General features: G+C 32.6%; 4 protein-coding genes across 5 annotated transcripts; 1 reads left to right on the top strand and 3 right to left on the bottom strand.

Annotated features, from left to right (window-relative positions):
• Positions 1–704: 704 nt before the first annotated feature.
• Positions 705–5,963, bottom strand: LOC137832899 (YTH domain-containing protein ECT4-like). Its single transcript, XM_068641292.1, has 8 exons — positions 5,672–5,963; positions 4,984–5,042; positions 3,882–3,957; positions 2,979–3,202; positions 2,120–2,722; positions 1,487–1,699; positions 1,131–1,304; positions 705–973 (listed from the first exon to the last, which is right to left on the bottom strand). The coding sequence occupies exons 1-8, from the start codon at positions 5,871–5,873 to the stop codon at positions 851–853; spliced, it is 1,674 nt and encodes a 557-aa protein (XP_068497393.1). The 5' UTR covers positions 5,874–5,963; the 3' UTR covers positions 705–850.
• A 2,366-nt stretch (positions 5,964–8,329) lies between these two features.
• Positions 8,330–14,612, top strand: LOC137832912 (ion channel POLLUX-like). 2 transcript variants are annotated; one of them, XM_068641304.1, is made up of 12 exons: positions 8,330–8,950; positions 9,407–9,475; positions 9,564–10,181; positions 10,376–10,558; positions 10,731–10,790; positions 10,892–11,095; positions 11,444–11,692; positions 11,886–11,984; positions 12,718–12,912; positions 13,436–13,528; positions 13,637–13,903; positions 14,096–14,612. In XM_068641304.1, exons 1-12 carry the CDS (start codon positions 8,582–8,584, stop codon positions 14,312–14,314), a joined length of 2,625 nt encoding a protein of 874 aa, XP_068497405.1. In that variant the 5' UTR covers positions 8,330–8,581; the 3' UTR covers positions 14,315–14,612. The 2 variants fall into 2 exon arrangements, 1 of the variants encoding a protein (XP_068497405.1); XR_011084634.1 differs by having other exon boundaries at positions 8,342–8,950; positions 13,452–13,528.
• A 2,863-nt stretch (positions 14,613–17,475) lies between these two features.
• LOC137832911 (glyoxylase I 4-like) lies at positions 17,476–18,989 on the bottom strand. Its single transcript, XM_068641303.1, has 3 exons — positions 18,658–18,989; positions 17,867–18,174; positions 17,476–17,776 (listed from the first exon to the last, which is right to left on the bottom strand). The coding sequence occupies exons 1-3, from the start codon at positions 18,948–18,950 to the stop codon at positions 17,682–17,684; spliced, it is 696 nt and encodes a 231-aa protein (XP_068497404.1). The 5' UTR covers positions 18,951–18,989; the 3' UTR covers positions 17,476–17,681.
• Positions 18,990–22,018: 3,029 nt separating this feature from the next.
• Positions 22,019–26,629, bottom strand: LOC137832909 (uncharacterized protein At5g49945-like). Its single transcript, XM_068641302.1, has 3 exons — positions 25,608–26,629; positions 22,567–22,770; positions 22,019–22,475 (listed from the first exon to the last, which is right to left on the bottom strand). The coding sequence occupies exons 1-3, from the start codon at positions 26,553–26,555 to the stop codon at positions 22,245–22,247; spliced, it is 1,383 nt and encodes a 460-aa protein (XP_068497403.1). The 5' UTR covers positions 26,556–26,629; the 3' UTR covers positions 22,019–22,244.
• Positions 26,630–27,953: the final 1,324 nt, after the last annotated feature.

Below are 27,953 nucleotides of genomic sequence, written 5' to 3'. Positions count from 1 at the left end.
ATTATAAAAAATATAATAATTTATTCTTCACATAAATTTTTATTATCAATTTATATAACTCATGATTATATAATATATAGATTCATGTTCCGTATCTTATATTTTAAAAATAATATGTATCTCCGTGTGAGTCATTAGACACATAACTTGTAATTCTTGGATTATTTTAATTCAGTTCCTTCTAAAAGAATGTTTAGTTGAGTAATTAAAAATTTTATACTTTTTAGAGTATTTTTTGTTTGATTAAATTTTTGAACAAATCAAGTGCAAGCTTTAGGATAATAAAACTTAATTGCAGTTTTTAGGAGTTTAAGGTGTGCTTTTCTAATTAAAAATGAAACTTTACCTCAAGAAAAGGTATAGTATTATGTGACCAAAATGCTAACTTTGATTTGAAGATAATATTATCACTACAAGTACCTAAATTTGGTCTGTTAAATTTTGTTTTATTTAAATAAAAAATCAACTTGGGTATCCTTGTTTTATTGCTAAGGAGTGTCCCCAAAAAAAATAGTTATTAACATATTTGATAACATTATTTCCATAAAAGCATTTAACTTTTAATTTATTAACTAACACTAAGTTGGTGAGCACAGTGAGACAAAAAAAAAATAGCAATCACAGTCCAAGGCCAATGAATGCCACGGAAACATTGGAGACATCGAACCATACCAGTATGAAATACCTCCTCGTTTTAAAGATCATTTGAGAATGGCAAAACCAAGTAATATAAAATGTGGTCGTAGTCATCTTGTCTGAATATCTCACAAATCATCGTTATATAATACTAAGAAAGGAACAGTGTCTAAAAAACCAAACTGCATGTCTGCAACTCTAAAATGCCTATTTGCTATCTGAAGCCTTGTTTTCCAGAGGGATTGAGAGAAAGATTCTTTGTAAGTGTCACCAGACTCTCTTGCTTGGTACCTCTCGATGGCATCTCTATTTTCTTCTCTCTTGCTTTGAAAGTATTCTGCACAAAGTAAAAAGGCAGAAAAACACATAAGATAAGAGCACAAAAAAGAAAAATGTTTTTCTTTTACAGCATGCAAGGAGCAAATCACATATCTTCTATGCTCCAATTGCAGAAATAACTAAGAATCATTGTAGACAATGGAAGTGGAACTTACTTGATAATTAGCATTACCATATACTCCCTGTGCTGGCCTTGCATCCATAGCTTTCTTTTGAGAACGAAATAACTTTTCTCGGTTCTCATAGAAGTCAAAATCATCCAAGAGAGATGTCTTGGCCGAATAATTTTTAAAAATATTCAGCATCTCCAGACCCTGCTTCAGTCCAATCTGCAAAACCGGATAATTACAAATTTAATTATAGACCACTTCTAACAAAACATGGAGTCAATAACTGTAGCAACATTTATATGACCAACGTAAGATATATGGACAATTGGACTGAAAGATAAAAAGGGGCGAAGATGAAGTGAGCAACTTCACATCTTTACTCTTCACGAGTTAAGAATTACCTCTTGTGTGTCCCTAGTGAAAGTTACAGGCTTGTTCTCATTGCTTGGAAGAATGATATGCACAAACTGGTTGTTGGGAACATCTTTTATTATGTGCCACTTAATTGAGAAGAAACCATTGTACTTGTCAAGTTTCCAAAAGCTCATATCTTTTTTAAAGTCCACCGGCCCAACCATCTCAGCCACTCCAACAAACTGTCTGCTAGCATTAACCTGATTTGACAACAAAATACATCTAGGATCAATGAATATTAATGATTATGAACATGAATTCCAAATTCAAAAAAATTATAGTGAATGACAACTATCGTTAAACCATATGTATTCCTGATAAAATTTGAAAAAGAATAAATGTTTTTGGAGTTTTGATCAGCCAATTTTAGAAATATTTATTTTACAGTTATTAGACATAAATAGAAATATAAAAGGAAATCTCGAACTGGCGTTCATGTTCTTCAATTGAGCTTTTGAAGATAATTTAACATCGAGAACCAATATAAAATCAAATAGAAGAATAGATACTCTAACAATATGTCAATATCTAAAATTTGAAGAAAAAAAATCCTGTTTTTGTGTCACACTGCTGAAGAAGAAAAGGAAGAAAGAAGGAGACCACTTAAGATTTGAACTCACTGAGAAGAAGAGGAATACTGGACACTTTGTGCCTGTCTGTCGCAATTTAGCTTCTGCATCAAGGAATGCTATGTTCAACTTCTTATTTCCATTTGGGGTACTTGTCCAAACATTATACTTAACACCCTTGTGAACGTCGTCCTCATTAAAAGATTTAATCACATAAAATTTAGCAGTTTCGTATTCAGTTTGGAAATCTGACAGGTTATATTGGTCTGCAGATATTGTGGTTGCAGACTCATCATTAACAATTGATGGTTGTAGAAGAAAAAAGTTGTAATGACCCCGAGGTCCCCGAGTGATTTCCTTTGACATTTCAGATTCTCCACTCCTAAATTTGTCATTCAAAGAAAGTCGATCATTTACACTAGATACTCTCCCATTTGGTCTGTAGTTAGTAGAGGTATTTGGTATGTAGTTAGTAGAGGTATTCGGGATGTAGTTAGTAGAGGTATTTGGGATGTAGTCAGTAGAAGTATTTGGCCTGTAGTTTGTGGGGGAAAACACATGACATCTTGAGGTGGCTGATGATGAAAATTTTCCTACGTGCTGATATGTAGTTGGAGCGGTAGCTGCTGTAAAATTAGAATGCAAATGAGGAACCTGCAAAATAAGCATTCACACGATCAAGCAGTTATAGTGAAAATATAAAACAACAGATATAAGAGATGGCAAACAAGGCTGAGGAGAAAATTTTCGGCAACAAAGTATCCCAAAACACTGAAACAGGTGCTAATGAAGAAAATAATAACTTTCTAAGTATTCATCATCAAAGCAACAACAAATAAATAAACTAGAAGCAGCGATACCTAATGATATCATAAGCAATCCGAAACATCATAATCTTCAAACTAATTACCTTGTTTTTAATTTTGATATCTTTTTCTGTATTTGCCACGGTCTTAGATATTGTGCTGGTTAAACTCTCATTTCTATGTGTAGACTTTAAGTTATTCGGCTTCATTGAACCAGGAGATTTTGGATGAGTTTTTCCAGAAACATAACCCTTGACAGTTTTGCTTTGCACAGCAATAGATGTTGGGACTGATGCATAACAAGGCCGAGCTTCTGACTCATTCACACCTGGTTGTTGGAAATACTCAGTCTATGAGATATAAGATTGATGATCAACACAATGCCCATTCAAGACCCACAATAGCCCTGATAACTAAAGGTTCTATATAATATAAAAAAGGTTTTATTACACAGCACAATGTTCATAAGTTTAAAGCATTCCAAGTTAGCTCATAAAATATCTGCTATAAAAAATATTCAAATGAAGAAATGTTTATTTTAATGTCTATATTATAAATCATTACAGCATTAAACCACTGCTTAACCATCAGTATCATATCACCTTTTTGTAGCCACTGCTTCCTCCATCTAACTTCCATAGATTAGTATATTTAAGTTTGAACCAAATAAGCAAAAATCTCAATTTTAATGTAATGATCATACAATAAATATCCAGGTGCTTTTGGATAGGTTAAGAATCAAATGTTAAAAAGATCAGTTAAGACTTGATTTAATCCTCGAGGAAGTAAAACATTATGTTCAGACGTGATCATGATCGCAGTTAGCATTCGGGATTATTTTGCCTAGTTAATTATAAATATAGAGCAATTTCTAAGACAATGCATCAATATCATTATCAGCAGCATTGTACATGCACAAGAAACTATTTTATCATCTTTCCTCATGAATAATAACTATTAGGTGTAGGATAAACACAAGACTTCAGCTCACTCTTGATCTGCCTCACCTGCAACACCAGCATCATCTCCAGAGGAAGCAATAAATGATTTTAAATCCGAGGAGATAAAATCTTTTCTAGAAACCTGCAGAAACATATTTAGAAAATATAAGTGAATATGATGACATCATAAGAAAGAATATAGTGAATATGATGACATCATGAAACAGATAAAGGTAAGAACAGAAATACAAGAACTGCTTATTACTATTGGTCCCAGTTAGCATTTGTGATCAGTTGAAAAAGTATATCTATTATTAAGTCCAGAGAGTGATTTACAATATGTTCACCATGATGCAACAGGCTGACAGCCAGACAAGTAAATGCCAGAATTTCTCCATAACTGATGAGAACCACATTTTATCATATTCAAGGAGCACTATAAAGTAACTATTCCTGGGTCTGAAACAACTTGCTAAAACCAAAGGTGGGTGAGTGTCTACTAGAAAGGCAAAAGCTCAAAGTTCTACCAAGATCAAGTAGTTATCTGACACTTGTTGTCTTCTATAAATAGAAGAGTCATAGTTAGAGTGTGGAAGCAAGAAAAATTATCGTAGCAAAGAGAAAGACACGTGTAACCCTAGAAAATATAAAGATTAGCAGGTGCAACAAAAGGAAACACTTAATGTTTAAAATATAGGACATGGAAATACTTTGATATGTAAATAATCAACATGAAAAAATTGAGAATTAAGATTTTTATAATGCACTCTGTAAAAGCAAATTTAATAAGCTTTACAGTTTTCATATTCTCACAAACCTTACGATAGAATTCCAAGAAACATATATCTTAAATAGCAAAAATAACCAATTAAACATTATGGAAACCAATCACAAAAAAAATAATCATGAGTCTTGCTGTATTTATAATATAAGTTCTTTTATTTTAATTTATTATACTTTTTTATGACACTGGTGTCAATAAGTACTTAGTGTTTACTCTTATGCAGAAGACTAGCAATCACTCCAAACAATGTGTTTTGCAGTCCCAGCTACACTTACATTTCAATAGAAAAGATTGCAGTTCTTGTTTGTTGAAGAGAATTAAAAAAAAAATAGAAAGAAAAGAGCTGAGTGAGTGAGACAGACAAGACTTAGAAAGTAAGCATACCACATATTCATGGTTTTGCTGCTGACTACGATCTGTAGTTCCTTTAGGGACGGATTGAACTGTATCACATGGTTAAGTATATCATATATAGAACACAAACATCTGAAACATGTCCAATATAAGAGCAACCAAATAAAATCAACCAATCTGCTTTATCTCCAGATGGGAAAGAAAGCAAGATCGATGTGAATGAATAAGAATTATTATTAATTTAATTTGTACAGATATGCCATTTTTTAATTAATGATTCTTACCATTTGACTAAGGTTTTGACTGAGTTACCAGTAGTAACTTACTACTGTCTCTCTCAATTGTATAACTTACTATCAAAAACAGACTATTATGAGTTTTGTATGATTCTTGATAAAAAAAAAACTAAAAATTAGGTATTTCTTATAGAAAACCGAGTTTTGGTAACAGATACTTTTTGTCCTATTATGAATTTCCATGACCCTGTGGAGACTAATACTAAGTGCAGTAAGGGAAAAAATAACAGGAGTGGCTGCACAATTGTCTCTGACTACCCTGTAAAACAAATAAAGCAGATAATGTGGCATAATGAAAATATTACAGCATGTTGAATGAGTGCAATGCAGATGAACAAAACGTTATCCGAAAGCGCAACCCAAATGATTATTTGTAGGAATAATGAGAAAAAGAGTGTAAATTTGAAACAAGAGAAGGATACGTTTCCGAAAATCCTGGGCACGGTCCATGATGAAGAATATGGAAGGTGAATTTGAAGGAGAAAGAGAGGTTGGAGAGAAGAGATGGTGAATTGAATGTGTAATTAGGTTAACACAGAGAGAGAAGAATGAATGAACCCTAGAAATAGGAGATTGAGGGATAACCGCTGCATGATCCACCAATTTCAATTCCAATAAGCCCATTCATTCCAATAACTCATTCAAATTCTCTTCAAAATTTAAAACATAGTTATGAATATTCTATTATTTCTAAATAACATGCAAATCTAAGATTCTAAAAAAAGTTATTAAAAAATCAAATATGTAAATCTATTATTATATTTAATAGGGAAACACATGCACTATTGTGTCTCTATATTTAATAATTGTTTTTACATATTTATAAATTACTTTACATTTAAAATTGATAACTTTTTTTACAAAACGATAGTATATTAGTTTTTTTTAAATTGTTTTTAATTAAATAGAAGAATAATTAATTTTTTAGTAAATATTTACAAAAAATAATAAATAACTGAAATATCTAAAAAAAAAATCATTCCACCTCTCTTTTAAATCAAAACATATCAAAATATTTTTTTAAAAAATATTGATATAAAAGATAAAATAGAAAAAAAGAGATATTATTAGAATATATAAGAGATATTAATAATTATTGTTATATAAAATATACTATTTATATCAAAGTACTTACTTAGAGAATTGTTAAAATCTTTTAAAAACTAAAATATCCCTAAATATTTTATTTCCTATTTTTTAAATCTAAATATAATTTTTTAAATATCTTAATTACTACTTCAAAAAATATTTTAAATTGCATCAGTTATTTTTTATAATATAATGATTAACCCATTATGTATTTTAAATTGTTTCATTAATTAAATATTTTTTGTTTAGACGAAACAAATTACTGAGTTTTAATTTTGTTACATTTTAACTACCACCAAGTATTGTTTAATACTAAAATGTTTTATTGTATTTTGTTATGATTAAAGTAATTAATCAAATAAGAAAAATAATATTTCATAGATTTCAATTGTTTTAAATAAAATATTTTTAAAAATTAACAAAACATTTAACTTTTGAATAAATTGTGAAATTTTTAATTCAAATACATTATTAAACTTGTTTTGACTTATTTTTTTTTGTAGTTGTTAAATTAAACTCTATTTGGTTTTGAAAATTGTTAGCCAAATGGAAAAATAAACTTAAAATACGTAGTTTTTATTTGTGTTAAAGATAATTGATGGTTAGAAAGTGATTTATTTTAAAGGGACTATTATATAAATAAAATTTAATATATTTTTTTTGTAATTCATTTTCTTTTGTCAAATGGCCCAATAAGAAGTAATTCCATTTTGTTTCTAACAGATAGGAAAAACTGTTTTTTTTTTGTATTTTTTAAAACAAGTTTACCTAAACTTAATAAAAATGGAAACAAAAAGTTATTTTATTAAAAGACATTTTTTCTTAAAAAAAAGTTTAAATAAATGGTGAAAAAACAAAGTTGAGATTCAATAAAATTAGGAATAGAGAAAAAGTTAGTTCATGGCAATAGCTAACCAAATATGAATCAAAATAAACTTTTTTTGTTAACTAATACTAAATAAAAATCTTGGATCACCTCAACTAGTAAAAAAATGAGAAAAATAGATAAATTTTTTATTTCATAAAACTAATTTAAAATGATAAACTTAGTTAAGGAATCTAAATCATATTAATAATTTAACTTGATTTTCTTTTTTATATTCTTAATGCATTTTTAAGTAAATTGTCTATTATACGTATTTTTTTTTCAGTTCAATATACATTGAAGTGTTATTATATTTTTTCCGTCTATTATTAAAAATATTTGTTTCATTGTATTAATTATGATAAGGACATAATTGAAAAAACTATGTCTATAAAATTATTATTTTTTGAAAAATAATTAAAAATATAACAATTTTTTTATTAAAAAGAACTAAGGAAGCAACACTTTAGAAATGTGTTTGGTAAATTAAATTCAAAATTTTATTTTCTACACTTACAATTTTTACCATTTATTCCGTGCATAAAAAGATAAAATTTATGATAATTAATGAGGTTCTGATAGACCTCTTAAATGATATGTCTGTGTCAGATACATGTATGTATGACACACTGACAACTCATAACAATTTTTTATTAAAAAGAACTAAACACTTGTTTAGAAATGTGTTTGGTAAATTAAATTTAAAATTTTATTTTTCTACACTTATAATTTTTACCATTTATTTTATATAAAAAGATAAAATTTATGAGACTCAGACTCATATGTGTCTGTGGCAGACACATGTATGAAACACTGACACAAGTATTGAAGAAGTATCTAATTCAAAAAAATATTAGTTAAATTTTTAACAATTTTAACACAGTTCTAACACACTTTTAAAAATGAAAAATACATTAATTTTTTAAAATCTCAAATTTATTATAATTATAAAGTTAAAAAAACAAATAATTTTCACATTAACAAATATATCTTTGCTAAAAAAAGATGTTAACTTTGTGAATATATGTGAATTGAATAATTGAGAATGAATGTGGAGAAAAGCAGAAACAGAACAAAACTGAAAATGTGAAGAAAAGTTTATTGGAAATAGAAAGGGTGAAAAGATGGGATCCACGTCAACATGAAACAAAACAAGTGAAAAAAAGACATTGTTGTAAAAGGTCACAGAAAGAGAGAGAGAGAGAGAGGTTTTGTGTTTGAGCTTTTGAACAACACAACACAACACATTTTGTTTCTCTGTAGATCCCACCGAACCCAACAGAACAGAACAGAACAGAACCGAACCCAAAGCAGAAGTGGTCAGCATCAGAGCCCCACAAAGGGTATAGGAACTGTAGTGAAGTGGAGAAGACTAAGAATGCGAAAGAGCAATGAGGAACCTTCCAATCTCACTCTCAGGAAGCCACCGTTGAAGCGCAGCAAGACTATTGCCAATCCCAGGCACACACCCTCTGCCTCTGCAACTTCTAATACCCCCCATTTTTCTGTCTCTGTCTCTGACTCTGACCACCAATGGAACTACCCTTCTTTCCTTGGCACCACCACCAAGAAAAAAAAACCATCTTCCAAACCTTCCAACACCCACAACCTCAACCTTCCCAAACCCTCACTTGTTCCACCACCGCCTCCACCTACTCCCCTTCCTCCTCCTTCCACTCCCTCTTCCTCACCCTCTTTCCAACTCACCAGACCTCAATATCACAAGCTCTCTCCGATCTTGTATCTGGTTAGTTAGTTAATTATTAGTTTTTTTGTTTACTTTTGCAATTAGATTCTCTGAGCTGAACTAGTTATGCCATGTTTTACTAAAGGGTATCAATAGTTGTGAGGGTCATAGTTCTTGGGGTTTTATATCTAAAATAATCAGCTACCGTAGTTACTTACTATTTTTCCATTATCCCAGTTAAGTAAGATCCCTTTTTGGAACCCTCGGTGTTCTTACATGTGAACTATTGATGCTTCTCGAGATTCTTGGCATTGTATGATAACAACTACTTTACTATACATTTTCCCACACAGCTGTTTTTGAGTAAATTATTATGTTTCTCCCTTGTACTGAGCTTGCTTGGCAGAAAGTTATAGACCTTTAAGTTCTCTTTTGCTTTCTTTTATACGAGATCAGATAATTTCTTTGAATACTTCATTCTGGTAATCTGAATGAACCTTTCCTTTCCTGTGGCAGCTCCTTATTATTTCTGTTGTTTTTGTACCTCATTCCGCTTATCTACAATACAGGCTCAAAACATTGGAGGTAAGCTTGTAATTCAAGAAATTTAGTATCGGTGTTTAGCTTCTTGTTTTTTTTTGGATAGATTCTCTATCAATTTCTCTGGTTGCAGGATGAGAAACTTCATCTGTGCTGCGAAATAGAATTTTGTCCCGGCAATAGAAAGACGTATATGGAAAAAGACGATGGTTCATTTTCTTATATCCTGAACACTGACAGTAGAACAGTTGCTTTGTATATTGTGGTGGTCATCCTCATTTTGCCTTTTTTGTTGTACAAATATCTTGATTGTCTTCCCCAAATAATAAATTGCTTGAGGAGAACAAAGGATAGCAAGGAGGATGTACCATTGAAGAAGAGAGTTGCTTATATGGTAGATGTATTTTTCTCCATATATCCGTATGCAAAGCTACTTGCCCTTCTCTTTGCAACTCTGTTTCTTATAGGCTTTGGTGGTCTAGCTTTGTATGCTGTGACTGGTGGTAGCTTTGCTGAAGCACTTTGGCATTCTTGGACTTATGTAGCTGACTCAGGAAATCATGCTGAAACAGAAGGAACCGGGCAGAGGATTGTCTCTGTCTCAATAAGTTCAGGTGGTATGCTGATATTTGCTATGATGCTTGGACTTGTTTCAGATGCTATATCAGAAAAGGTAGATTCTCTCAGAAAAGGGAAGAGTGAAGTGATTGAAAAGAACCACATACTCATTCTTGGGTGGAGTGACAAATTGGTAATCTCCTTGTCAGTTCCCCATGAACTGCTTTTAGTTTTTGATATTTGACTTGGAATATTATGTTGACTATCATGTTGAGGAATTTGTTTTGTCCGATAGTTCATCTGTATTAGTTCTGTACATTTGATTGCATCAGTTATTTTTGTTTCATAAGAAAGAAATAGATGTTGATGACTGATGCTTGATTGCAGGGTTCACTTTTGAAGCAGCTAGCAATAGCAAATAAGAGTGTTGGTGGAGGTGTTATTGTGGTGCTTGCAGAAAAAGAAAAGGAGGAAATGGAAATGGATATAGCAAAGCTGGAATTTGATTTCATGGGGACATCCGTGATTTGCAGAAGTGGCAGTCCTCTTATACTGGCTGACCTAAAGAAGGTGTGATGGGTTATCTTTGAATCTTTGTTCCACTTTCACGGGGAAAGGATACCTTTTTATATAATCTATTTGAATCATATAATGTGGGGAATGGGTTTTGAGCTGTTTGCTTATGCCTTCCTTCTTCCTAAAAGTTTCTATGTTCTCAAATGTAATTATTAATTATCCACAGGTTTCAGTTTCTAAGGCACGTGCAATTATTGTATTAGCTTCAGATGAAAATGCTGATCAGGTTATTTGCATAACCCATTACTCCTTTGTTATGTTGTCTAACTCTTACTAAGGAACTTCTTCACAATCAATTTTTTTTTTTTCTCAAATCTCCATCTCTAGAGTGATGCACGTGCTTTGAGAGTTGTTCTTAGCCTAACAGGTGTAAGGGAAGGCTTAGGGGGTCATGTTGTTGTGGAGATGAGTGACCTTGACAATGAACCTCTAGTGAAACTTGTTGGTGGAGAACTCATTGAAACAGTTGTTGCACATGATGTAATTGGGCGTTTGATGATTCAGTGTGCTCTGCAGCCTGGCCTTGCACAGGTTAGTGGGCTAACTCTGTCATTCTTGTGAACTAGCTTTCTTCCACCCACCCTCAAGTGGTGTTGCTCCCCTTTTGTTCATGTATGTAGTGTTTAAAATGGCTAGAATGTGCTTACTTAAGTTACATACAAATGCCTAATGAATCCTGACTCTTACTCGATGAATTCCTGCACGAACTATTTTTCACTTGTAATATAAAGCCTGTTACCTAGGTACAGAAACTGACTACCATTTTTCCTGTCCTTAATAGTGTATCAAACTTTATGGAATTTATCATTTTTCTCTACATTTGGTTTCCATGTACGGTGTGACTCAGCATCTGTTCACTTGCTTCCTTCTCTTGGCTAGATATGGGAGGATATTTTGGGATTTGAGAATGCTGAGTTTTACATCAAAAGGTGGCCTGAACTGGATGGTCTCTCTTTCAAAGATGTATTAATTTCATTTCCTGATGCAATACCTTGTGGAGTTAAGGTTGCTGCTGATGGGGGAAAGATTATCATCAATCCAGATGATAGTTATGTTCTGAGAGATGGGGATGAAGTCCTTGTCATAGCTGAGGATGATGACACTTATGCTCCAGGTCCTCTTCCAGAGGTAATCTTTCCATTCTAACTTCTCTTCTGAACCAGGTCCATATATGATTGCCTTATTGGAAAATATGTTGATTTGGTGCTTAGAATCTTGTATATGTTGCACACTGTCTTGGATTTTGTTAAATTAATCATAGTATTAGTAGTTGACTTGTGATACATTACCTGGTGTTTTTAATGTTATATACTTTATACAGGTATGTAAGGGACTTTGCCCAAGGATACGCGATCCACCTAAATATCCAGAGAAGATATTATTTTGTGGCTGGCGCCGTGATATTGATGATATGATCATGGTAATTCTCTTAGTTGGATACGCTATAGTGTGGCCTTACATATCCTTACTTTTTTTATGCACCATCCTTTTGATATTTTGAAAGGATTAGTTCTCTTATTTAAGAGCTTTCTATAGTCTTTAACATGGACAACAATAGCTGATATTCTTTTTGCTAAGATCATCAGGGGCCACACCCTTTGGCTGTGGTACTATTCTGTGGCAATGTCTTGGCCACAAGGGCCTGCAGTGGGTTTCAAACTGCTGCCAGCTGGTGTCTTAATATATAGCCATATTTCCCTACTAATTTTTTGTCTCATCTCAATTGTGTAAACAGGTTTATTGAGTCAATTTCCAGAATCTAGGGACCTGTTTGATTTTTTCTAAAGAAAAAAAATTGTTTCATTGAACTATTATAAAAATATCCTAAAGCCTATTTTATGAGAACTAAATTCTGAAATCTTAAGGATGCTCTGACTGTAATGGAGGTTTGAGGTGAGTAGAAGTCCACAAATACAAGTTAAAGAAGCTACAAAATATGATATTTAATTATGCATAAACTACATTGTATATTACTTGTGTAGACCTGACTGATTCCTTGATTTATGCTCTTCATCCCTGTGTGGAATGCTGCAGTGATGCTAAATAATCACTGCTTTTATATAATAGATCCACCATCTAAAAATATGCGACTTGACTCAATCAGTCTAGCTTCATAATCCTCTAATATTACCTTAATCATTGTTGTTTAATAGGTTTTAGAGGCACTCTTGGCTCCCGGTTCAGAGCTTTGGATGTTCAACGAGGTCCCTGAAAAGGAAAGAGAGAAGAAGCTTGTTGATGGTGGACTTGATGTTTCTGAGCTAGAAAACATAAAACTTGTCCATAGGGAGGGCAATGCTGTGATTAGGCGGCACCTGGAGGGTCTTCCACTGGAGACTTTTGATTCTGTAAGTTTTGAATCTTCATATTTATAGCATTTCAGGTTTTAAATGTATCAGCCTGGCTTTAGGCCTATATCACAAATAACCAGAAGGTAAATCCGGACATAAGTACATTACAAGATTATACAAAATGATTCAATAAGAATTTTGGATAACTGATTGAATCTTTTCCCATCTCATCTGTAATCTAGCAATACCCTGCTTCGAATAGAAAATTTAATTTGATTAGAAGGATTTCCATCTGTAATCATGCTGTCAAAACATAATTATGAGCAACAACAAAAGCTTATCTCACTAGTTGGAGTTGGCTCATTTAAAGATTAAATCGCCAAATATGGCAAGCTTGTATATCTACATTTTCTATTTTTGGTCGTGGGATCTTTCTTAAAACTTAGTTTTAGATCGTGTTTCGCGTTCTAATACCTTGCTCAATTTTCATCATTTAGTGTAATAAAATACCTCTAGATCAAAGGCAGTCAAGCAAGGTAAATTAAAATTTTCTTCAACTGTATACTAACTAAGAGAACAGATTCTTATTCTTGCAGATGAGTCAGTGGAGGACTCGGTTGCTCACTCTGACTCAAGATCTCTAGCTACCCTTCTACTCATTCGTGATATACAGGTATCCAGTATGGTTGCATCATTCCAAATTAAGGATCTTGTGTTCACATAACTGACTAAATGTCTCACTGTTTTATAAACTGAGTTTCCAACAATCCTCTTTTTGTAGTCAAGGCGCCTACCATACAAAGACACGAAGTCAGCTTCTCTGAGGTTATCTGGGTTCTCTCACAACTCTTGGATCCGTGAAATGCAGCAAGCTTCTGATAAATCAATTATAATCAGTGAAATTTTGGATTCTAGGACTAGAAATCTAGTGTCTGTGTCCAGAATCAGTGATTATGTGTTATCTAATGAGCTGGTTAGCATGGCACTAGCAATGGTGGCTGAAGACAAGCAAATCAACCGAGTTCTTGAGGAATTATTTGCAGAGGAGGTATCCCTTATTTGAACTCATTCTTACCGTCTCTTGCAATATAGATTTCAGTTGATTTTTAATTTTTGTCATGTTTAATTTTCTAATTTCTAAACTTCTAGTTTAACATTCTATTAAATAGATTTTTGTCTGTGGTTCTGGATTACAAGATCAAAATTAGTTATATGTTGGACTTTTTGTTAACTTGTGCAGGGGAATGAGATGTGTATTAAACCAGCAGAGTTCTATTTATTTGACCAGGAAGAACTATGTTTTTGCGATATAATAATTAGGGGTCGAACAAGAAAGGAGATTGTCATTGGCTATCGCTTGGCTAACCAAGATCGAGCTATTATCAACCCTTCAGAAAAGTCAAAGCCAAGAAAATGGTCCCTCGGTGATGTTTTTGTTGTTGTTGCCAAAGGAGATTGAGTGTTCCTTTATACCGTGATGAAGATGATGATGATTATTATTCATTTCAAACTAGCTGGGAATTTGGAGGCTCCTAAAAGTTGAAGGAGCTGAGATTTTGCCCTCCAAAGATTCTTGTAGATTTTGGTTAATCTCTTTATTTGATGTGGAATTATATTTATAGCATCACTGCAACTTGTAAAATAATTTTTCATATAGGTAACTGGGAAGGAGTTCAAATGTAGGGTAACTCTAACATATATGTAGAACTTATGAACTCATTGTTCAATGATAAAGAAAGATTTTTCTGTAACAGAAAGTGATAGATATATAAAATTAGAGAATGTGAACTGTCCAAATCAACTCACCCAAAATAATGGATTGAATTGGTTAAAAAGCTCATCTAATTTCTTAATTAACTTCTATAAATCTCACTTGTTTAATGCTCATACAGAAATAAATACATAACCTTTTATCATGTGAAATTGGAAGAGCATTTATTTCTACTAATAGTTGTAGTATGTTGTTATCAGAATGTAGATGAAATAAAGGAACAGCAGAATGGTTACACTGCATAGACCACTGTATTTACATTGAATTCCACTATGAAACTTTCAACCTACAACAACTCCAGAGAAGCCTGTCTTTCATAACTCACCATATCAACTGTTGACAAATTGAAGAACACAGGACAAGAAAGTGGACCACACTACATCTTACCCAATTTCCCACCCATATTCACCGGGCAATTTCTCCTGTACCATGTCATTTAAGACATTCACCCAACACAAAATTTAAAACTCAACAATGTCCTTAGCTTCATGAAGAATCTATGAAATGTCTAATGTAAAGACAAGACAACATAAAGAAAACGTTGAGTTCATCCTAAGATCCATGGAGTCATGACACTGACTTCATGAAACATCCAATTTAACTTAACAGAAGTACAGGAAAAAGATGCCTTGACACCACTGTTTTGATTTGACATCCTTATAACAATAATAAAGAATAATATATTGTATTCATTCTCCCAAGGGACGAATAAAATATTTTGTAGTCATCCCATTTGCAGCTATCAAAGATGATTTCAGAAGATCAGCACACAGATTAATAGTAGGGAAATGTTTTAGTTGAAATACAAAAAAGCTGTATGCCTTAATCAGAATACAGAGAGCATCATAGAAGACAAGAACTACAGTGTTGGAAGAAGGCAATAATTTTTTTTACCAATATTTTATCATAAACATTAAACAAAGGCACATGAAGCTACAAGCACTGCCAGTTGAAGTGATGTGGCCTTGTAAACATTTGTGCAAAAGTCAACCATGTTAGCACACATGTATGACAATAACGAGTGTGTTATTGTTGAGTACACTACACTTCACCCCTTCACCCTTCCACAGAATCTAATTAAAATCAGTTTCATGAAAAAACCAGGTCTGCAATAAATAACTCAACTGCTCACAATAAGATAATGAAGATAGTTGAGTGTGAAGCCTCAAGACATAGAAATGCTGGGATGACCCTTTCCTTGCTTTCACATATCAACTTCACACAGGTTGATTGATGATGTAATTGTATATTGATATGTTTTTGTATCTTGATATGTTAATTTGACATGTGTTGTAATGTCGGTTGGATCACAAGATGGTTGAGTGATAAGAAGTTTGTGTTGGAATTAGTTATATAAGAATTAGAACACGTGAATTGTTTTATTTTATTTATTCTTTCTTTACTGATAAAAAAAAATATATCAACTTCTCACTTCATCTCATTTTCATGTTTCCACTCATAATGACCAGTCCTAAACCTTTTTCTACTATGTTAGGACTTCCATTTACTATTTTTTTATTTTTATTTTAGTTTCTAAATATTCCATTTTGATCCTCTCATTTTCTATTTCAATGTCTAGTGACAGACATAAAAAGAAGAAAGATCTTTTATAAAAATATTTTAATGTTTTTTACCATTGAATGTTTCATTTTTTTCTTTGCAACTTAAATACTACATCAGGAGCCATCAAAGACTCTGCATAACACCTACTGTGTGTCATCTCATCCTCCACTGATAATGTTATTAATCTTTATCCATTAGAGTAACATAAATAATACAAATTCAGAGATTCTTTTTTTATGTAGATTTTCTTGATCTTGAGACTTTCACCCTCTCAAAGACAAATTTAATGTTTTCCCTTTATTAAAAGCTATTATTTCACCAGAAGTTGCAATGAGACCCAATGGGATGCTATGTTATCAGTTTTATATGCCTAGTCTAAATGTAAGAGTAGTGATGAAAGCTAATGAACACCTTTCCTTCCCTTGTTTATTTATAAATTTAAAACTACAAACAAATTCTCTGATACCTCACTTTTAACATACTTTTCTTATCAAACATAGCTTTTAGACATCAAACCAGAGAAAGACAAAAGTAAAAATATAACAGTTGAAAGATATAATGCACCAAGAAGAAAGAAATAAAATAAATGAATTGCATTAACTATTTTTTCTGTTTGATGAAATTGTACAAATACCTTATGGTTTTTTTTAACATTTACATTAACTTCTCTAAAAGGGGATGTTTTGTAACATTTACATTAACTTATCTAAAGGGAGAACACAATGTAATGCTTTTGAACACAAATATATAGATAGTTATTTTAGTATGGCCACTCTTTCACTGTTAGGTATCGTATTTTGTGTTACAAAGGGGTCTTGATTCCTAGATGGAACGTGTAAGAGAACAACTGTAAATGTCCTTTTTAACATTAAAGTGTATTCAGTATGCAGTAGTTGAAATGATAAATGTTGTTGATGTGTATCTTTGTCTGGCTTTGGTCATGTATTTATAGGACCAAATGAGTTTTTATATTGATGGACTCAGATTAGTACGAATAATCAAATTCACTCTTGTATTAGACAAACATTTCTTACATCAGAATTATGTTACTCATATGCCTTAAACAGTTTTCGAGATGTGCTTGAATAACCTTCTCGGATAGATCTTCACCATCAATTTGAAGATTTTGTGGTTCAAATATCTAATACTTATACTTATGTAATTTTATAAAACTTTAGAGGATATTAGAGTAATTCTAAAAATATGATGAATGTTAATGATGTATTTGTTTTGGGTTAGTTGTTAATGATAAGATTGAGTAGAAATCAAGATAAACATGTAGGGTATAATACTGCAGAAGACAAAAATGTTGTGTATATATAGAAGATATTGTTATACATAATGAAGACACGAAATCCAGAGGAGATAATTACTTGTCTATTATACACAAAGGAGAATGCCAAAAAAGAAGAAAATAATAGATTTATTACTACTAAAATATTGTGATGACATTGGGACAGGAAAAAAGGGCCTTCACACAATTCTCTTCTCTTCATATTGAAATCTTCAACATATCCATCATAAAATTCTCCATCATCATCAACTTGGATTCTTCAGCAAACAAGTTTATCTTTAATGTATCTTCTCCTGTCAAACACAAATTATCTAATTCATCACTTCTTAAGCAAAGAATGAAAAGAAAAAAGGAACAGAAAAAGAAAGGTTGGATTTGCATACCATAGAAGAATGATGGCTGGTGCTTGAGAGGGCAAGAGGAAATTGGAAGCACAGGGAGATTCTGGCAGTTGCATATTTCTATCATATATCCATCTGGGTCATGGAAGAAGAGCTGATCAACTTGAATTCCACCTTCTTCCACAACTGCTGTCACATACACAATGTCCATTGCATCAAGTTTCTGCATTATAAGTCTCATGTCTGAGCATTGAAACGATATATGATTTTCTTTGGGGTTTATCTCTCTCTTTTTCACAGGAATCTTAGCTGACTCTAGTAGGTGAATGCCAATGCCATAGTTGAATAACCTGAACACGATGTAATTGTCATGATTACAACCAGATCCAGAAAAAAAACACTTCATAAAATAATACAAAATCGTTTAAACAGTGTTCATTCAATATACCAAAACTAGTGCATATTTGGAAGAATTTTCTATAAGAACAAAAGTTTAGACATTGTAATGGGAGGAAAGAGAAGGAACATATCAAATTAGATAGGTAGTGTATCCACTATTTTTTTTCAAATGTTTTAACTATCAAATTATTGAAATTATTGAAGTGAGTAGTGATAATGAGTAAAGAAAGTGACAGATTAGTGCAAAAATTGCATGTACATAAGTGTCGGTGCAAAGGTTTCACACTATGATTGTAGTTTTGGTATCATTAAAGGAATACTAACATTGACTAGATATGAAATTGGAATTTGTGATGTGGCACTGTTAACAGATCCAAACTGGGAGATGTGGGAAAGTAGAAAAGAAGCAGAAAAAGAAAAGATAAGGAAGTTACCAAGCCCCTTCAAATTTGAAAGAAGAAGGCCTCTTGATGAGCACAAATCCAAGAACATCCTCATAGAATTTGACAGATTCACTCACACTCTTGCATACAAAAGAGACATGGTTTAGTGAAAGCAAAGGCATAGGCATAGCAGAAGCAGAAGACAGTGATCCTCTTTCTATTATTCCCATGTCTCTCAAACACTCACTTGAACAAGGAAAGTGTTGTGTAAATGTGTTGTGTTGTGTTGATGAAAGGTTGCAAGTGTGGTTATATAAAGGTGAGAGGAGTATAGTTGTGTGCATAGTTTACAGATAAAATGACAAGGGAAATTATCTGTTCACACCTCATCAGTGATAATATCAACAACCACTTATATTTTTCTCTTTCTCATTGTCCCACCATGCCTCTAATTGTTCTACAAAACGTGCAAATTCTCAAAATGAAACAGTCAAAGCTTCAGAAAAACACATTTTTAGTTTCTTCTCAGATTCAAATTTACCTACTGTCCATTTTTTCCCTGCCTCATTATTTCAGCAACACCATCAAACTGTTCACTATAACCCAGTTGCTAAATTTTCATTCAACAAACCCTTATCTCAACTTTTTAGATTTTAGATTCAAAATTTAGAAGATGAAAAGGTAGGTGGGTGCATTTATGTTGAATGAAATGAAACGTTGCATATAACATAAGGTGTTCTTGATAAGAGCAAGATGTGGGGCAAGTGTGACAGAGGGAATAACCATTTTTCTGAATAAAATAATACAATATGTTAAAATGTTTGAAAAGATAAAAGTGTGGTATGAATGCAGAAAAAGAAAACTAATAATTTGGTCTGCAGAGGTGGGTGTGATTGCCACACGTTTCACACGTGGATTCTTCTCCTCCTTATCATCTTTTTTCCTGCATTTCACTAATTTTGGCTCCGTTAATAATAACTATTCTTCTTTATTATTTAATATATTTGAAATCAAAATTAATTATTCATTGTGTTTCGATCTCGAGAGATAGTATCGTTAAAGTCAATCATCACATTCAGAGGTTGGAACACTGGTGTCGTTTGTAAAAACCAAAATGTGTCTAAGCTCTTCAGTTATGGGGAATCCCTTCCCTTTAGATCTTGATTGGAGAGTTTGTTCTGATACGCCAATATAATCTCACATCGCTCAGGTCAAAAGATAGTTTATATATTTTTTCCTTCTCCAACTGATCGAAACGTCTTTTAATAACAAAATCATAACGGAGCATCAATCTTCGAAGCGAACAAAACATTGAATGCAGTGATTAACTCTAATAATATTATGTTTCGAACTTGAAATTGTTAAATTCAATAATTTGTGTTCTTTTGTTTGTAAAATGAGTAAGTAAGCATTAAAAATGTTAATATGACTATACTTGCGTAGATACATGTATTTGTAGAAAAGAAAATAAAATGTTGACCTAAAATGCTTCAAATATAAAACTAAGTGATAAAAAAGAAATGACTTGTAATAACTCTAATACGTAAATTAATAAATAATTGGTTTAAGTAACGTATATATTAGAAGTTCTTGAAGTTGGTAATAATATTTGAAGATTTGGTCTTCACTCATATCCTAAAGATTACTGTTAACTCAATCATCAACAATTCATCAATAATAACAACTTGCAAATTCATCTAAAATTAAATAAACTAATCGCAATTTTCAATTTTTTTAATGTTTTCTCTATTTATAATGATGTATTAAGTAAAGAGAATATTGGTATGAAAAAACTTAATACTCATCATAATTATACAATATGCATTCTAAAAGAGCAAATTATATTTAGATTTTCAGAGACTTTTTAAAATTACCCTTACAATCCCTATTTTATTATTATTATAATGACCTCGTTTAAGAAGTTTAATGTATAATATAAGAAAAACGCGTGAAATATTTATAAAACTCAAAAAATGCACATGCAATGTAAAAAAGGAAAGATAAGTATAATTTAATATTTTAAAAAAATTGTAGACTTTAAAAAAATTGAAAATTTATCATTGTTGTAATTTTACTTTTAATAAAATAAATATATAACTGTAAAAATTTATACTGGTACTGACAAATGAAACAATACCAAATCAAGCAATTAAAAAAAATACAACTTTTGCACCCCAATGATTTCACTCAATCAACTTTTAAAATTCTAAAATTTTCCACTGTTTTAAAATCCAGATTTAAAAAATACATTCTTGAAAATTAATTTCAGATATGATTTTGTATTCCAGAAATAAAATTCTAGAATAAAATTCAAAATCTCATTCCAAAAAAATTATTTTAAAATAAAAAATACATTTTGAAAAATATTTTTTTTTCTAAAAAAGGATTCTGAAAAACTACAAAAAGTGTTTTGGTGATTTGGAGTTAATATTGATTAAATTTCTAAATTTGCTGGGTTTAGGGTTTATATAGAACTTCAAAAGTATCAAAATATGAAAGGTTAAGATGATGAATGAGAAAGGGTCACAATGTACATCAAAGTGATTTTTGTCTTATTATTCCATGCGTAATGTACCTAATGCCTTTTTTTTAAAACATCTATCAATTATTTTATATTTGTTAGTTTCTATAGATACTCCTGGTATTTTTTAATTTTTATTTTAAAACAATGTTATTTAAAAATTATTCTTTTGAATGAAAATTTTATGAAAAAATATATTTAAATAAAATTGTATGAAATAATATTAGTAAAAGTAAAATTACTTTTTTAAAATAAATTCAAAATAAGTTTAGATTAATTTGATGGTATAGTGCATGTATGGATAAATAAACCTAAGTTTGCAAAAAGAACTCAAGCCTGGCTTCTACAAAATTGAATTGATGGCAAACATGTTTTCTTTTACAAGTGATACATACACAAATGCTTAAAAATTTGTGGTAAATAATCTCCCCCAACAGTAACAGTTTTTCCCCTAATTAATCAAATATGTATTCCATTTAATACCAAAACATAAGAAATGAAATGATAATCTGCATATAGGAATCTGCAAACAACTATTTTCTATGTTGTCATATTTACTGCACACAACATAAAAAATGAACTACATCCTTTCATCCAATGGTGAAATTTTGTAATGACTTTTGATTAAGAAAGAGTAGGTATTGATATAAACTAACAGAAGGATATGAACATATAAACATCAGATGAGTATGAAAAGTGCTTGTGCAAGTAAAAGGACAAATGCAATTTTTCTTTTTCAAACATGAGTACAATATCACACCTATACTTGTCCATTGGCTTCCCTAAGCACCACTTAAAGATGAAAAGAGGTTAAAATAAAAGTAGAAAGACAAGGGTGATTAGACATTTGTCAAAGCATGGTGACAGAAGGGAAATGGGAATACAATACTGTGAGATGGAAGGTAGAATAAATAGAGTTAACTTGTTATGAAGGAGTCGTAAATAAATGTTCTCTAAAATGGAAACTTTGGTACATTCAAAATCCACCTAAGACGTGGTGAAGCCTATCTAGCCAGCTAGTTTAGGAGGAAATGCCAACAAAAAGGTACATTGCCGTAAATTCTACAAAAGGCAGAATGCAGAATGCAGAATGCAGGATCCCCCCAACATTCAAGAATTAGGCACCACGGGCCATTTTCATCCTTGGCATCGACTTCTTCATTTGACGAGCACGCTCTTTTGCTTCTTTCTTTCGAATAGCCTCTGCACTCAACTTTGCCTCAGCCTCCTCCAACATCTTTTTCCTCTCAGCCTTTCTTCTCTGCATGGCCTCTTGTTGGGCATTTCGGAGTTCTTTCTGTGCCTCCAGAGCAGCCTTTTGTCGGGCACCCTCTGTCTTTGACCGAGCCTGAAATGTGAACACCAGTCAACTTAAGAACCAACCATAAAAATTTCATCACCGATAAGCCAAGCATAGACTGGTAGCATGACTAACCCACCTGTGAACTTAATTTATATCTTCCGATCAAATCAATATAATACGGAACAAGAGCCACCAGCCGAGTCATGTCAGTCATGTTCTTGGCAGCAGGAAGCACAAACTTGAACAACAATACCTTCTTGTGTATACCAGGGTGCTGATCGGAGAAATGCAACGAAATTAAACCTTTTCCAAATTTCTCAAAAACTTTCTCACCAAAAACCTGCAGTATAACAGTATCTGATTTTTAGTTCTGGAAATAAACTTTAACAGGATATGAAACAGTGCAGATGAAACAAGACCCTTATTTTGCATACCAAACTTTCAACATCACAGCCCTGTATATGATTGAAAACATTAAATGAAGCCAAATGTAATCAAGCTACTTAACAGCAAATTGAAACACAAACACTGGTGCATGACCAGTTCACGCATATGGCATCAAAGGAATATGTAACCAAAAAACACCTATCAACCAGGAGAACCAAGGAGGATGGCAACCACATGAAGTTTTGAACATGACAAATAATGCTCCTCATAAAATCATTGAATATATAATTATTATTAGTCATATTACAGTTTTAATAATCTTGGTCTCAACAAGTGACACAATTGACCATAATATATGCCAATTTAATGAGATAACAAATTCCAACAGTATACTAGATTATTTTTAAGATTAGTTATTATCTTGTATTATCAGGCTATACATCCTTATCCTTATCTTATGATTTGCTACCCTGGTTGGGGCTGGGGATTGTGTTGTGATTAAAAAAAAAGAAAAAGTCAATGCTTTAAGATTAACTCTTGTTCTTCGATTGATGATCATCTTTCTTTTATTTCTGAAAAAGGTAACTGGGTGCAAATTTCAGCTTGTTGTCTTCGCTTTCATTATTTGGATTAGTTGGAAATCATATGAAATTCAAGAAATATATCCTTTTCCATTCTGCTCTTCATTTGGTACAATGAAATGTTAATATGGCAAGTAAAAAGTCATCTAAGTATATGAATAATGATATGATTGACCTTGTATTTTGAGAATTTTTTTAATGTTCAGACTAGAACTTCCAAAGGTATTAGAGTTAAACAAGTTGAATGGATCATGCTCGAAGTTATATGGATCAAGGTTAATGTTAATGATGCTGCTGGAAGTTGTCTTGGGTGGGGGAATCTTCATGAGAGTTCACACACACACACAAGTATATGAATAATGATATGATTGACCTTGTATTTTGAAATTTTTTTAATGTTCAGATTAGAACACCCAAAGGTATTAGAGTTAAACAAGTTGAGTGGATCATGCTTGAAGTTATATGGATCAAGGTTAATGTTAATGATGCTGCTAGAGGTTACACATACATAAATAAATACACATACAAAGTCACTCTTCTCTCTAATCTCTCCTTCAATCCGAGGTAACAATCCTTGGACTGCTCCAAATCTGGCTCTCCCGTAATATAGCTCCCAAACACAGGAGAAAACAGAAGAACAAATAAAATATCTCCAAGCTGTTTCTTCTTTTTAAAACAATTATTTGGAAAATCATTTTTAAAATTTAATAGAATTTAGGTGAGAAATAGATTACTGAATAGAATAATCTTTTTCTAGAAAACGGTTCTTAAAACCAAGAAGTGAGAGGGAAAACAAACACACCGAAAGTTTCCAACCTGCTTCAGACTTCTCCTGTAATTGATGACACCAACAGAAAAATTTCAGACAATTTTTCCATCAAGACCACCACCCTCAAAACCTCTATACACCGATCTACTAGTCCCCAAAATCTCTGGATCACCAAAGTCCAGATACGCTCCCAAACACTATTCTTAGGCACACATAGTTCTTCCATGCATCAGCAATCACCATCCTTAGCTGCATGTGGCAGTGCATCATAAACCTTCCCTTGGTAGAATATATAAAAATGTCACATCTTAGAGTATCTTAAGTTATTCCTAGGCACACTTACTTCTTCCATACATAGCCAATCACCATCCTTAGCTGCATGTGGCGGTGCATCATAAACCTTCCCCTGGGAGAATATATAAAAATATCACATCTTAGAGTATCTTAAGTTACCCACTAGGATCAGTTCTCCTATTTGAAATATCACCCAGGATTGGCTGACATGTCTATTTATCTTATAATTTGTATTCCTAACTAATTAGGGCATTGATTAGTATAAACAAGAGTTAGTGCTATAAATTTTGTATACACACCAACGCAGTAAATTTTGTATACAAAACCTGTCTTCTCTCTATTCTCTTTCCAGTAGCTAAAACTTCATAATTTCAACAGCCTTGAAACTCGAAACTCAGACTTTCACCTTGGCCTAGAGGATAGCCAAGCAGCAAACCTAAAGATTGATCTAGCTCTTCATATAATTATTATTGCCAAACAGTCAGTGAGGAGAAATAAAAGAGTGACAACGAGAAGGGAATCCTGAGGGGAAGTATAACATAACTAGGTTATTTGTTGGATCGAAAAGGTAGTATTAGTCAATAATGTATAATGTTCTAAAGCTTTTGGACCTTGGTCTTAAGAAAGGGTGCATGCTTTAGGAAGTATCAATTGGAATGTGAGAGAAAAAATCATTGTACAGCAACTGAGTTATAAATAGCTCAAGACAAAATCAACCAACAAGATATATTTCTACCCCTTTCTCTATATTCAATTCAATCTCTCGGTGAAGTTAGAAACTAGAAAGATGATGCGACCTGTGACAACTGACCTCCATACACAGTCAAGCTTCTAATAATGGGGCACACAAGCGTGAAAAATTAATAAGGCACTTAATTTATTAAGAATTTATCACATGAAAACTTATTCATAAGTTCATCGCATTCGAATCTTTCTAAGGGCGAGTTTACATAAACAAATTAATTGAGCGTTTATTCAATAAGAATTAACAAACAAAAAATTATTCTCAAGCATAACTATGAAGCCACCTAAAAAGAGCTTATTTTGATAAGCCCCTCTACGAATCTGACTGAAATGAGATTAAAAAAAGATAATAATAAAATAGCATGAAAAGAAACATGGGTAATTGAAAGAAGAAAAGGGAACCTGATCAATGACGGCATCGGTGATAAAATCAGCAGCGACTTCCTTGGATTCGGAGATAACAGCGAGGTCATCAGCAACCCACTTCCTGGCAGTGGGAGGAGAGAGAACGCTGCCGAACCTCTGCAAATCCCTCACGTCCTTGTGCATGGCCTTGGCAGCCTTCTTCTTAGCCATGGCGAAAACCACATGATCCATGGCGTCGTCGTTCATGTAAACCTCGAACGCGATCTCGTCCCTGCAGGGCACGATCATGTTGTAGATCCTCGCGATGAGATCGTGCCTGCTTTTCAATTCCAGCGTCGCCAACAGCCCCTGGCAGTACCTTCTCCCGCTGGCGTAGAACTTGAACGTCGTCTGCCCTTCCTTCAGCAGCAAGGGCGCGTCGTCGCCACCGTCGCCGATCCCTAGAAGGCTGAAATTCTTCTCGAAGATGGAGTCCTTGGCGGCGAACTGCGCGGCCCAGGAGAGCGCGATGTTCTCGTTCTCGCGCTTCCCGGTGAAGTAATTGATGGCGAACATGACGAGGAAGGATCCGCAGAGGATCTCCACGGTGAAGGAGCGTGGAGCGTTAGGGATTGGAGGGGTTTGAGACGCGGTGACATTTTCAGGGGATTTGGGATCGGAGGGAGGCTCGGGAGCGGAGTGTTCGACGGGAACGCCCTCGAATTCGTCGTCGTCCCAGAAATCGAAGGCGGTGGTGGTGGTGGCGGGAGGAGATTTGGGGATATCAGAGGGCGGAGGTTGCGGAGTGGGATCGGCGGCGAGGGGAGTGGGGTCGGAGAGCGGCGGTGAGCGGAGAGATGCGGGATCGATTGAAGCGTCTTCGATGTCATCGTCGTCTTCTGGTTCGAAGCCTTCGAAATGGGAATCGGCGTTCGCAAAGGCAACGAAGAGCCAATGAACGCAGAGAAGTCCCAAACAGAAAGATGAGAGAGTTGGATTTGCCATTGACGACCGCAACGATGCTGTGAGCTCTGATGTGTTCTCAAACTCAGATACAACCAAACAATAACTATTTATTAATACATTTTTCATATTTTATATCATTTTAGATTAAATAAATATTATATCACATTTTCATGTTAAGATAAATAATGACTAAATTATAGATATCCTTAAGATAAAATATATAATTGTACTCAAAAGATATATTTATTTTACATATTCACCTACTTTGATAAATAAAATTGTGTATCAAAACTATAATACTCGTAAAATACTTTTTATACAGCATTTAGAACTTTAAATTCCCAAAATAATACGTAAAATATAAAAAAAAAAAAAAACTATATATAAAATACTACCATAGGTCATCTCGATGTTAATATCACGAAAAGGGTGAAGTATTCTTTACAAACATTGTACCTCTCAATGTGTATAAAATCATGTATATTGTACATCATTATCGTATAATAAATATAGATAATCACAATATCAAATTACCTTTAATTCTTTATTTAAGATTATGGAAATTTTCAATGAAAATTATTTGTCGTATTTAAAGTTCTCCGAAAAATTATATAAAGTATTTAATTTGATTTGATTCATGATATTAAAATTTACCTAAGTTCGTTATGTTAAAGGAGTTATTACACTAATTTTATAAGATTTAATATAGAAATTTCTTTCAAAATTTCATCACATAATATCTTAATCTTATAATTTATATTATCAGCAAAGTCAAAATAATTTATTTTTTATAAATTTTTATGACCATAATAAGTCACCCTATCATTGTATATACTCCACACTACATATACTAATGTGCACACTCATTCATCATATAACATCTCATTGTATTTTATCATCACATATATTCATATGCAACTCATTCAAACACATATAATTAAAATTATATACAATGAAAATACGTTATTAACATATGTCCATTTGACCTTACCAATATAATAACCAAAACCACTACATATATGTCATTTGAGTAAATTTTATGTTGTTTGAGTGACATTAGCACTAGAGGATGGAAGAAAGATAATTGATACGATATCTTCCTCCCTCGTTTAACTGTTCACTTGTTGCATGGGTGATCAACACAATTTCGTTTATCATTAAAGTGTGGCACTATCACTTGAGGGAAGTGAACTGTAGTATAAGTCATTAAATATTTATAACATTTTCAGAGTTTTGGATCTTGATCTTCATCACGTGAGTTACAATTTATCAATTGAGCGATAAGAGTTATTGAGAAGCGAGAATATTAAAGGACATGGATACCGGAGTTATAGAAGGATCATGATATTAATTGTGTCTTTTCTAATTCTTAGTTGTTTCTCTTTATAAGTGGATCACCTTTATTTTGTCTTTGTATGTTATGATTTCAGTATTGAT

This window comes from Phaseolus vulgaris, chromosome 6, assembly GCF_000499845.2.
Source record: "Phaseolus vulgaris cultivar G19833 chromosome 6, P. vulgaris v2.0, whole genome shotgun sequence".
NCBI lineage: Eukaryota > Viridiplantae > Streptophyta > Magnoliopsida > Fabales > Fabaceae > Phaseolus > Phaseolus vulgaris.
The sequence above is the reverse complement of the archived record's forward strand: the minus strand, read 5'-3'. Positions and strand labels throughout refer to the sequence as shown.

What these genes read in the sequence shown, in the direction of transcription:
- LOC137832912 (XM_068641304.1), top strand. Translation starts at nt 8,582, where the DNA reads ATGCGAAAGAGCAATGAGGAACCTTCCAATCTCACTCTCAGGAAGCCA. An exon ending in ATATTGATGATATGATCATG is followed by an intron (nt 11,985 to 12,717) that starts GTAATTCTCTTA and finishes GTTGTTTAATAG; the next exon opens with GTTTTAGAGGCACTCTTGGC. An exon ending in TACTCATTCGTGATATACAG is followed by an intron (nt 13,529 to 13,636) that starts GTATCCAGTATG and finishes CTCTTTTTGTAG; the next exon opens with TCAAGGCGCCTACCATACAA.
- LOC137832899 (XM_068641292.1), bottom strand. Translation starts at nt 5,873, where the DNA reads ATGGGCTTATTGGAATTGAAATTGGTGGATCATGCAGCGGTTATCCCT. An exon ending in AGATGATGCTGGTGTTGCAG is followed by an intron (nt 3,203 to 3,881) that starts GTGAGGCAGATC and finishes TCCAACAACCAG; the next exon opens with GTGTGAATGAGTCAGAAGCT. An exon ending in CAGTATTCCTCTTCTTCTCA is followed by an intron (nt 1,700 to 2,119) that starts GTGAGTTCAAAT and finishes TTGTCAAATCAG; the next exon opens with GTTAATGCTAGCAGACAGTT.
- LOC137832911 (XM_068641303.1), bottom strand. Translation starts at nt 18,950, where the DNA reads ATGCACACAACTATACTCCTCTCACCTTTATATAACCACACTTGCAAC. An exon ending in TTCAAATTTGAAGGGGCTTG is followed by an intron (nt 18,175 to 18,657) that starts GTAACTTCCTTA and finishes CATCGTGTTCAG; the next exon opens with GTTATTCAACTATGGCATTG. An exon ending in CCAGCCATCATTCTTCTATG is followed by an intron (nt 17,777 to 17,866) that starts GTATGCAAATCC and finishes TGTGTTTGACAG; the next exon opens with GAGAAGATACATTAAAGATA.
- LOC137832909 (XM_068641302.1), bottom strand. Translation starts at nt 26,555, where the DNA reads ATGGCAAATCCAACTCTCTCATCTTTCTGTTTGGGACTTCTCTGCGTT. An exon ending in CCGATGCCGTCATTGATCAG is followed by an intron (nt 22,771 to 25,607) that starts GTTCCCTTTTCT and finishes GTTATACTGCAG; the next exon opens with GTTTTTGGTGAGAAAGTTTT. An exon ending in GATATAAATTAAGTTCACAG is followed by an intron (nt 22,476 to 22,566) that starts GTGGGTTAGTCA and finishes TTCACATTTCAG; the next exon opens with GCTCGGTCAAAGACAGAGGG.